The following is a 12,059-nucleotide window of genomic DNA, read 5'->3' on the forward strand; positions in this document are numbered from 1 at the left end:
GAGTTAAAACAGTCATAGGGCGACCTGAGCGTTGGTCATCTTCAGTGCTCTCTCGGCCCTCACTAAAGCGCTTACACGACTCAAAAACACGCGCACGAGATAGAGAATTGTCCTCATAGGCCTCTTGTAACAATGTATAGCACTCAGTCGGAGTTTTTTTCAATTTAACGAGAAATTTGAGATTGATACGTAGCTCTACGAGAAACACGTTCGTTTCAAACCGCTACTGTACAAATACTATAATAGGGAGGGAAATGTGTTTTGGAACGTGCAGTCTCGTTATTCAATAGCCAGACCTCGTATAACTAGCTTGGAAATATAACAAAGCAGATTTTTTCATTTTAAAATTTTTAATAAATTTGGTAATAAAAACTCGGAAATACTAAATATCTTAATCAAAATTTTTAAAAACCTGAAATTTATTCTGCCAAATTATATCGAAAACTAATGTGGAAAATGATGGCAAATTAGACTTAATGATAGTAAATGGTACAAAGTAGTGTTAGTAAACAAGCCATGGAACTTATTGGACATGGAAGTTCCAGCTCAAACCCCATATAATAAAAGCGTTGCTATCTCTTAACGATTTACTCGCAAGGCGATCTCAGCAGAGATGGATACACCCCGCTCGTCTCTCCCCAAACAACTAAACATGAGCGAAATCTTCACACCATGGGCATCACGGGTGATCCGGAGAGCCGTTGGTGCATGGAGGAAGACGAAACCGTAAACCATGTCATCTGTACTCACACGAGCGCGGTTTAAACACTCACAACTTGCCTAATGACATCAAAGGGAGTGAACCAAACCGCCTGATCGGCTTCTCAAAGGACATCAGCCTTTGGTAACGTCAAATGAAGCACGACGGGCCTATCTGATGTGGGCCTTATGTGCTCAACGGCCCCTTGGTTGTCCACAATTATCTGTGAACTATGAAACCCTATACACAACAAAACTCGTAGTGTTTTCAATCAACTCAATTTTGTTATGAAATAAGTGGATAGTGATATTACTATTGATGATACTAATAAATTTTTAGTGTTTATTTTTATGAGTGTATAAAAGCGGAACAAATGAATCAATTAATCTGCTTCTATTAATAAACAACGGCAATTAAAAGGGTTTTTTTATACCGTTGCACGTTTTACTATTCAAAAAAGTATATTTACAAATTATTCATGAAGTAGAGATGGGACAATGAAGCTACTTAGTATTCCAAGCATATCACAATACTGTATTCGTAACACCAACCCAAAGTACTTGTTTTTAAATGTAAGAATGATATATAGGCATTGGCGTGATTTAGAAAAAAAAATATAAAATTTTCTAAGAACCATTCCGCATTACGATTCTAAAAACGTCTCACTAAAACTGTATAGTACATATCCAAACACCAGTTTGGTTTTTAAGTATGTGTATTTCTTAGTTCCTGGGTCAATACACATCTGGTTTATTTCTGGTAAAGCAGTTTTATTTAAATATATGAAAATTATAATGGGCGCTTCCCATGGGAAATTATGCCACGTATTCGTGGATACATTATTTTTTTCATAAAATGAAAATAATTATCAACAAATTTTGAGGAAAAATATCATATTTGACAAAATTCAACTTGTTATTGGGTATTTATTAATAGCAACTGAATACGCTACTACCAATAGAACAATCACAATTACCCTGCCTGGTCCTTCGAGTCGGAAACAAAACAGTGACACTGTGACTGTTGCTGTAGTGATAGTGTAGAAGTCATCTAATCAAAACCTGACAAGAAAATCTCTAAAATTATTTAACCCTTCTAGAGAACTAATTTTATAATCATTGAAACAATCAGATCATATAATAACTAATAATTCTCATTCTCTAAATCTCAAAATTTGAATAATTATTTTCATTTCGTATTAAAAATTATTTTTAGTATACAAATATTTTCAATGAGGGCAATAAGGTTAAGACAGGTCTGTCTTAACGGTTTTAATGAATTTTTTACATAAAAAATGCATATAATTTATTGAAACTTTGGGAATATTTCTTAGAACATTATATTAATATCTAATATATTATCTAATTATATCTAATCGTCAATTGAAATTGCGTGAGATATCTGAGGTCCAGAAATCAGAGCCGAGACATCAATAACAAAAAGAATAATGATGAAAATATTGCGAACCACCAAGGGAGTCACCCTCAGGGATGTGGTGAGATGGGTCAGGGCACGAAAAAGATTCTGGAGGGATCACGTAGCAAGAATGCCAGAAGACAGATGGGCTAAAACTCAGAGACCGAACACACGCAGACCTGTAGGCAGACCATGAAAGAGGTGCTACGAGACCTGGAGTTCAGTTTCCCAGGAAGATCCAAGAAGGGGGCCAAACGTACAGGATTGAACAGGAACTGGTCCTATCGAAAGAGGAAGAAGAAGAATATTTGAGGCTGTAAAGATATTTATTAGAAAGCAGTGTATTCACAATTCTGCAGGGCCGTTTGACATTTTTCAAAGTAGATTCCTCACAATCAATCAAACACAGGGAGAAACAATCAATAGAGAATACTATTTAGAGTTGTTGGATCGTTTGAATGTAAAAATCAAGGAAAAACGGCATCATATGACTTAAAAAAAACCATAGTTCTACCAAGATAATGCACCGAGTCACAACTTAATGGCAACGATGATTAAGTTGAACGAATTGCTTTCTTATCCACCGTATAGTCCAGATCTGGCCTCCAGGAACTACTGGCTATTCGCTGATCAAAAATATGCACACCTCAAACTAGGTTAAAATTTACTTTTTATAATTTAATTACTAATTTATGTTTCTTTACTAAATGAACCTGAATGAAGTCGAAAAAATTGAAATTTTAATTTTTCATAGGGTTCAAAACAAAAAGCCTAATTTTTGCAATTTTTCACAACTTTTTTGAAAAAATATAATCTAATTTGAGTCACATATAGAGCGCAATTCTATAGAGAAAAAAATGACATTTTTTTAAAACTATTGGTTAAAAACGTTTGAAACTAGCGTTTTAAGAACAACGCTTTTGAAAAATTAATACCCGTGGGGCGCTCTTGTCCTACCCACTTCAATAGCTTATAACAGTAGTGTTTCTTTTGCATGAAATCTCAAATAATTCGAGTTCATTTAACTGTAGCTCATTTAAATCAACGCCCCATTTAATTTCACCCAAATCAGATGAATCCAGATATTAACGTCCCTCTCCCAATTCAACACCAAACTTTGTTTTACGGAAATATCTTAGTTTAGCTTATTTGACAGATGACTGAAAAGTTTGAGGTTAGATTTACTTGTTTTTTGATTAGAATCGTGGTTAGAAGTTATTTTGTATTGACAGGTTAAAATACAATGAATTGTCATTTCATTTGACTCACCATATCAGGTGATTTGATAACATCAGCTCAGTTTGAATTAAATCAGATCATTTTCAAAAAGAAGGCTACGAACAATTGAATGAATCGGTATTTTCATTTCAAATTTTGGGAACATATTTTACTAACAATTTATGAAATAAAAAATCTGTCTTAACTCTTCTATTTCCCCCTTTGGAAATTGCTACTTTGGATTTTATTTGCCTACAATAATGATAAAGTTTCAACTAACCTCCAACTGCCACAACATTCGTACACACTGAATACTGTTTCGGAACAGAATCATTGAAATGGCAGAAAATTACATCTCTTTCAGCCAAATCAGGCTTTTCAATATAAAGACGAATACTAGTTTCATTTATAATTTCAACCTTTTCCGCCTTAAATATAAAAACAAACAATGAAAAAAAAAATACACATCAACAAACTTAGTCATAGATTACATGATTGTTACAATAAACAAAGTTACTGCAATAACTGCTAGTGTACTGAAATTATTATTAGGTAATTGGTCTGTTCATTTTTAGAAAACAATCTATTATATATTTTTCTTTAAGTTCTACAAGAATAAAACATCTGAGAAGTGACAAAAAGTCATAAAAACATGAGACACGGCAAAAATAAATGATGCGATAAACAAATTGTTTATTGTTCATCTCAATATATCAAATTTCTTAGATATATTTGAATATGAATGATCTAATGATCTCTAAAGTTGAAGCATATTCAAAAAAAAATTAGTAAACATTGGTATTCTAAATGCAGAAACTGTATCGTTAAAGGTCTAAGTAAGTTAATGCCCTATCAAGTATGACCTTAAGAAATAGGTATGGAAGATGACAACAGCAGTAGATTCTAGCATCTACTTTACAAATGTCCTGCCCTTTTTAGCAAAAGGCTCAGGTATCTAGAAGAACTGCAGCACTTTGGAAGTGGGACAAGTACAATAACAGAATTTTTTTTTGGTGCACAAGCAAAATATTAATCTACATATAGAGAAAAAAAAATCTCACAAAAAGTAAGCTCTTAATATACATTTTGAGTACCTACAATTCAAATATAAAGTTTTACTATTTAAAATGCATGTAAAAACATTTTTTTTCAAATTTCTAATACTTTTCATAACAATGCAAATCAGTTCGATGGACCTTGTGGGATATTTCATGCTCTTCGAAATTGCTTTAGGGTTTTACTTTGTGTAACTTGCACTGCTTCACCAATAGGGGTCGTCAAAACACAGTGAACCAATGCAAGTTACACTAAAAAAGCTAAAGCGATTTCGAAGGGCATAAAATATCCCACAAGTAATTTCAAATGGTGTTAAGGGCTCAAAATAAAACTGTCCAAGTGTTTTTTAAAATGCCAACGTTTCGATCTTTTATTTGATTTTTATCAAGGCTAAAAATAGTAACTCTTATAAAAAGAAAGTCCTTTGAATTGAAGATTTTTAATAGTTTTTACACAAGTAGTTATTTCTTTTATCATAATCTTATTTTTTGTACCTATTTTTAAACTATGTTCTTGGTAGACATTTGTGCAGCTGTTATTATCACCTGTGTTTAAATAATTTATTGGAATAAGCATCATCATGTCTTGTAACGATTCATACTCAGATCTTAACTCTTCGTATTCATAAAACAGTGACTAAAGATTAAACATATGTGTCAAGTTAGAAGTATTTCCATAGCAAATACAACCGTTGAATAATGCTTAGTATAAATGTATTAACCATGAAACAAATTTCAAAAATTAAATATGTTTTATTTCGTTCAATTATATATTTGTTTATTCCTTCTTATAAATTATCGAAAATGAATCCCAAATACTGATGGTCTACTTGTTTCCTATTCATACTTTTAGAGATGCTACCTTAATAGTTACCAATAGTCATTTTTTATCAATATCAGTTTATTAACTACAAGACAGTTAAAGACAAATTTTAAATAATTATTTATAGTTTCACATATTTCATCGCTTCTGCAAACGCTACTATGTCATCAATGTACATAGTCAAACTTTCATTAAACAAATCTACGAACATTTATACAATATAGAACAAACAAATATGGAACTAGAATGGATCCCTGCAGAACTATATAGATTATAGATTGTTTTACTTTACACTTATACCTTCTTCTAGATACCTGAGCTAGACAAACCTAAATAGTTTGTATGATTGTATTCAACAAGATACCATGTACAGAAACTATGTTTATCTATATAGAAATTCATAATCTTATGAAAATTTTTCCACTTCAAAATATTACAAATTAAAACTTAAATAATATAATAATAAATTAAAATAACAATTAACGATTTGTTTAACATTTATTGTCTTAAAAAAGTCAATTTAAGATTTAGTACGTTAAAAAAGAAATTAATTTTTTTTATTATGGTCAAATAAATGAATTTTATAATACAAAAACTTTACTTACCCTTTTGTTGTTTAGATCATATTCATTATTAGGGTATATATTTTTGTAATTTCGATAAAAATATAAATCAGCGCTTGATAACTCATATCCATTATTTTTCCGCCATCGTTCTATTGTACTGTTGAACAAAGTACATGTAAGATTTAATGGCTCTCCATAACGTAATATTACATCGCCCGCAGGGAGAGTGTCTGAAATAGAAACATAATTCGTTAAAAAGGGGGGGATCAGAAAAAAATGAATTATTTCATTTAATATTTTATATTAAAAATTTTAATATTTAATTGGAAAATATACTTACAGCCGTAATTTCCTAGACTAAAACATCCGGTGGGATGATTTTGTTTATCATGACCTTTCTCACGAATAGCTTCAATTTTAGTAACAATTAAAATTAACAACAATGTTCCTACGTACATTATATACATAGTTATTTATTTTGGGGTTCTGTAACAAATAGAACGAATATTATAGCAAACGTGTAACTACGGGAATTGAAATTATGTATTTTTGAACAATAAAAAAATATTTATTGGTAAAATTCTTTACACTATCAATCAAAAGTTTTTGACTACCCTATAGTTTGCGCAATACAAATAAAAACATTACGATAGATTTTGATAATTACATTTTAAAGAGCATAATGTATAGATTAGAATATAATAATAATTCAACGATGTAACCCCCTTTTGCTTTTATTATTTCGATGAACAATTATGACATTATCAGTAACAATTTCGAAAAATAATCGTTGTCCATTTGGTTCCATTTGTTCTTCAATATGTTCCAAAAATGTGAACTGGAAGTAGAATCTCAATCGGGTTGAGATCGGGCGACTGTGACGGCCAAATCATCACATCCAAGCGCAAGCCAGAATGTACTATATTTTCTTATAATATTTTTTATAGTATTTTTTCTTTAAAATGGTGGATAATTTAAACCAATACATACGCATTCTAAATTCAAATAACAGTATACAAAAAACCGTAGGCGACATTGGAATATGAAAAAAATGTTTGGGAAACATGATGAAACAGAAATAAATAATTCTATGATAATCTTGATACTACTTTCTGTTGATATTTAACCATATAATATTTTTTCTCAAATATTAAATTACTTAATAGTTTTATTCAAAACAAAATAATATCAATTATAGTTTAATCATTCCTTATAAATAATATTAGTGCTGCAACTTCTTCTATGGTTAGTTTTCTCTCCTTATTTAAATCAATAGGGCATTCTAACGTGGACCTAACATCAGTTCTTCTTTTGACCTGCGCACATATACTCTTCTTTTGGACCCAAAAACCTCCAACTTTGACTCATCACTCCATAAAACTCTCTCCCAGTCTTCAGCGTCTAATTTTTTTGTTCTTTAGCGTACTGCAACCTGTTAATTTTATTTTGGCGTCTTAAAAGTGATTAATTTACTGCCACCTTTCTAAAAAGGTCAGTTTCTCCAAATCTCCTTCAATGCAAAACGGTTGTGGTTTTTCGAGGCCGCTCTGAACGTTTTCTGGATCATCAAAGCTCCTGTTGCACCAGTTTACCCATTTTAAAAATTACGAGTCTGAATTTGCGAGAACGAAAATAATTAGTATACGAACATGACAAAAAGATGTCTTGGTCCAAAATGTATAAATCTCAGCACGTTTTTGCGTCTCACAGGCCTAACTAGGACTAAACTACAATCATAAACACTGAAGAAATGGTTTACAGTTGAAGAATAATAAACAAATTAGCGCGGGTACTTGAAAGAGAAATTTGTGAGTGTATTATTTTGAAATTTAAAGAATGGATTATGGGGTGGGCAAATACTTTTGACCTGTAATGTAAATGCAATAAATTAATGCAGTAATCATTCACAAAATCAATACATATTGTATATTAGTTAATAATTTTATCATTATTTCAAGCTATATATTTTGATTTCTAATATTTTTTTCAGTAAATATTGATAAATAAAGTCTAAAATAGAAATTTTTTTATATACTTTTATATACAGTTTTAGAAATATATATATACAAATCCGCAACAAACATTATACAGCTCACAATTATACTAATTATGCAAAATATAACATATAATACAAAATAACTCTTGCTAACCAAAGATACAATGTTAAGGGAAAAGCAGTGTTTGTGTAAATTAAATAAATATAATTATCAATAATTAGTTGCTTTCAAAATTCAATGTTGAATTTTTTAAAACAGACTAATTTACTCACCAATAAAGTTGTAACTAATAAATTTTTTATCAAAACTTATTTTAAATAGTGATCAATATGATTTGGATTAGACTGAAATCACTAACAGTAGATTCCATATTATATATCTTTATGTAATGATGTTTATATTTATTAAACAAGGATGGCATTTTTTATTTTGGGAATATCTAGTTCCAAGAAAGTGAGACCAGCAACTTCAGCTAAATATCGGAACAGCTTTTATCAATTTATTATTTTCTATAATTATTTAAACAAACTACATGATTTTATTAATTTTATTTCAAAAAGTGTGTGTGATTTAAAAAAAATCAAGAATAGATAATTAAGCTTTTATCTTCTTTCCACATTCTATGGAAGCATAATGCCACATAAAAATCTAAACAACACATATTTAATAAAGGTCTCACTCTACAAGTTTCGTTGTTGTATTTCATTTAGTTTAATTGATGTTTACGTATTTCCACTGTGTTAATTGTTAAAACTAAGTACTTTAATCAAATATTGCTCTTTTCAGCTATTCAACACAGAATTTCCAGAAATAAAAGCTATTTTTAAAAATCAATAAGAAAGTACATTCAATTTATTTGTGCCAAAAACTGGACGTGTTTTTGCAGTCTTTTTTTCATTTGTAGATCATAATAGAATATAGCGCAAAAATTACATCAAGTTTTGCTTTAATTTTGGACTATTATCAAAAAAGCCACAATTTTCATAGAGGAAAAGCACCAAGACCAAAATAGCACATTAAATGTTTTCTTTGATTATGAGTTGTTGTGCTTTGGGAGAAAAACATTAACAAAATATATGATGCAAACACAACTTTAGACAATGCGTCAGTCCAATCATCAAAACTTATGCAGCGTTATTTAACACAGTACCAAGATATACATCTTGGTATCCTCTATATCTATATTCCCAAATTTTGGCTCTTCCTCAGTTCAACATTACTGGTCAAAGTACAAAGGTTCAATGACAAAAAGACAGTTGACAATAATGCAGCAGATGCACTGAAGGCAATGCTTCAAACTTACTTTCAGCACTGTTATAGGAAGTAATAACGCTTATACAATCCAATAGGGACTAGTTTGAAGAATAATAACACCAATGTGGACAAACGAAGATAGATTCAGTACTTTTGGGCACACCCCGTATTTGACTGATCCATTTACTTCAGTATATTGTATGATTGTAGTTAGTGATAGAACCAACTTTAATTTAGAAATTCAATTGATGTTGCATTTTGTATTCATGGAAAGCAAATAAAATAGAAACTCTTCATTAAAAATGATTACTTAAGATTATCAGAATGAATATTATATAAACATATTTTAATTTTATATTCAATGGTGTAATTTTTGACGACTCTATTCCAAATAAATCAATATAATTTTTCTATATAACAATTTGTATGAATTATATTTTGTAACAATTATATCTTTATCATATATAGAATGCAACAACCAAGAGTTCAAAGTGCTTCTTTTATATTAATGGTTCCCAGAAAATTTTAATTGATAGAATATCGACATCTAAGGTGGTAAACTTCATTATAAAAATAGGTGATAAGCAAAATTAAAACGAATTATTTTATAATTATAAATAATGGAAAATTTATACTTGATAGTAGAAATCTTCAAACAACTGAATTGTTTTTATAACTTTTGTTGCAAATATTTTTAAAATTAATCTGAATTACATTGTAATTATCAATAATTCCATCATTATTTAAAACTTCTTATTGGTAAATTTTTTATCATTCTACACACATTTTGAAACATAAAATCTCTAAGCCACTATATTTTAAAATGTTGTAGATTATTCTCTAAAAAGCATGCAATCCAGATGTTTTGATAACACTTTAGACCATTTTAGAACATAGTAGGAAGTTTTCTGAAACTTCAAATAAGTACAAAGTATAATTCTTAATATCTCATAATATATATGCATATTCCTGCATATTATAAAACCATACTTTGTGAAGGCAAAAGCTACCATCACCAAATTGCGGTAGATGAGTAGATGTTCATTTTTGAAAAAACATAGAAGACTTTTTTGAATAATGAATAATCCCAAAGTTTGGAAATTGATTTTCAGCAAAAGGATAATAAAAATTCCAAAAAAAGACAATTAATAACAAAGCTTAAAATCTCTTCATATTATAGAGGTAAGACAAGTATGGCACTTGAAAATTTAAGCCTTGGTCATTCTTGAATTTTCATTGGAAATAAATAATTGGTATTCCAGCAGTTGAATTTAAGCTTTAAATAAGAGACCACCTCTCACATAAACCTACATAACATATATTTTACTGTACTATGACAAATGTTCTTGTTTGTATTATTCAATACAATTTTATATATAATATATAGTATACTATACAAGTTTAATAGGAAAAAAATGAATCAATTTTAATTATTAAAAAAAATTATATTTTTTACATCTAATTTCATGAGCAATAGTAGAAAGACATAATAAGCATCACAGTATATAACAGTTTGAAAAAATGATACACTTGTTAATGCTATGACTTATGTTTTCTACTTTTTATTTCTACTTATATTAACAATAATAGATAGATATGGATAATATGAAAATAAGTTAACACATTAAAGAAGATCAAGGTTCCATTATATACTTTATCCGCGAATAACATTAAGTAATTAGGGCTTTTCATTCATAATATAAAAAAATAAATAATTTCGTAGTTTACAACAGATAAAACACTTCCAAGAATACTCTCAAATACATTCATTTAAATTTTGAGATTGACGTTAAATTCCTTGAAATCATTAGTTTACAATGTACTATTTTTAAACCTAGACGAATATAAATCCATCTCAGAAAATAATAAAAACTATATATTCCTTTTGATAGGCTAAGTACTGTTAACAAACTGGAAGGATCAAGCGAATCAGTTATCAGATTTAATATAATCAAAACAAAAAATATAAATATGAGATAAACAGCAATAAACTACTTGATCTTCCTGTAATTATTTTAGTTTATAAACCACACCAAAAATACATGATTCTAAAACTTAATATGTAAAAATATCTCAAAAATAACATACTTTCAAATTGTTCTATGATGCACCATTTCTGAAAATACCAAATTTCTTGGAATTGACATATACGTAGAGTTGTAACTTTCGAGAAATCAGTGTGTTTGTTCACTTTCAAAGTACTAACAAATTCATACTTTTAACACTTCTTATATTTTATTACCACTTATAAATATCACAAAAACTTGAATAAAAACCTTTAACTCTAATTATGGATCTTTGAAACACTACATTCGTACATTGAACACAAATCGTCTTCTCGATATTTTGTTGAGATGAACAAGGATAGAGACAATAGAAAGAGAATTCAACGTTGCCGCTCCTACAACTAAAGCATGAAAAAGTTCAAACACAATATAGTAAGGAAACGGAATATTTACTAAGTAGAAAAATCTTGAGTAATCAGTAAGTGAAAATATGCGTGAGATTTTATTCAGTTAACTATACTTTGCGTACAAGAAAATTTCAAAAATTAACTATAACTTAAATATAAATATGGGACTTTTACGAAACATTATACAACTTGACAATACACATTCAATACCAACTTACAAGCTTGAAAACTTTCAAATGCTGTGGCTATTATTCCAAAACCAAATGATAAATGAGAAATTTGAACATTTTATTTTTAGAAAAATTCTCTAAAACTTATTAATAATGTAAAATTCAATGATTTCCACATTTAATAAACGGCTCAATGTAGGTTATTCATAGCAATATTTTTTTAATAACTTTGTTGTATCGAAAACATCCATTTTAATAAAAATAAATACTATTCATAATTATATATTTAGGTTTAAAGTATTAATTTGAGTTATACTTTTTGTATAAATATAACCGACTATTCTACAAAATATATAATATTCAACATATACTTTGGATGGTGAGACTGATTATATGTCAAACTTGTCAATGATTGGTCAATGACTGATGGCAGATAATTACATTCTT

General features: G+C 29.0%; 1 protein-coding gene across 4 annotated transcripts in view; it reads right to left on the bottom strand.

Moving 5' to 3' along the window:
* The window catches only part of LOC130451853 (cytokine receptor-like), a 38,463-nt gene extending 27,078 nt beyond the window's left edge, over positions 1–11,385 (bottom strand). For 2 of the 4 annotated variants that reach the window (XM_056791172.1, XM_056791169.1), the window contains exons 1-4: positions 8,048–8,123; positions 6,119–6,264; positions 5,818–6,008; positions 3,615–3,762 (exon numbers count right to left, since the gene is read on the bottom strand). In XM_056791172.1, coding sequence (XP_056647150.1) covers positions 3,615–3,762; positions 5,818–6,008; positions 6,119–6,245 — 466 coding nt within the window. In that variant the 5' untranslated portion in view covers positions 6,246–6,264; positions 8,048–8,123. Of the gene's footprint in view, positions 1–3,614; positions 3,763–5,817; positions 6,009–6,118; positions 6,265–8,047; positions 8,124–11,117 lie in introns of those variants that run through there. The other 2 variants (XM_056791170.1, XM_056791171.1) reach the window with 2 other exon arrangements.
* Positions 11,386–12,059: the final 674 nt, after the last annotated feature.

This window comes from Diorhabda sublineata, chromosome X, assembly GCF_026230105.1.
Source record: "Diorhabda sublineata isolate icDioSubl1.1 chromosome X, icDioSubl1.1, whole genome shotgun sequence".
NCBI lineage: Eukaryota > Metazoa > Arthropoda > Insecta > Coleoptera > Chrysomelidae > Diorhabda > Diorhabda sublineata.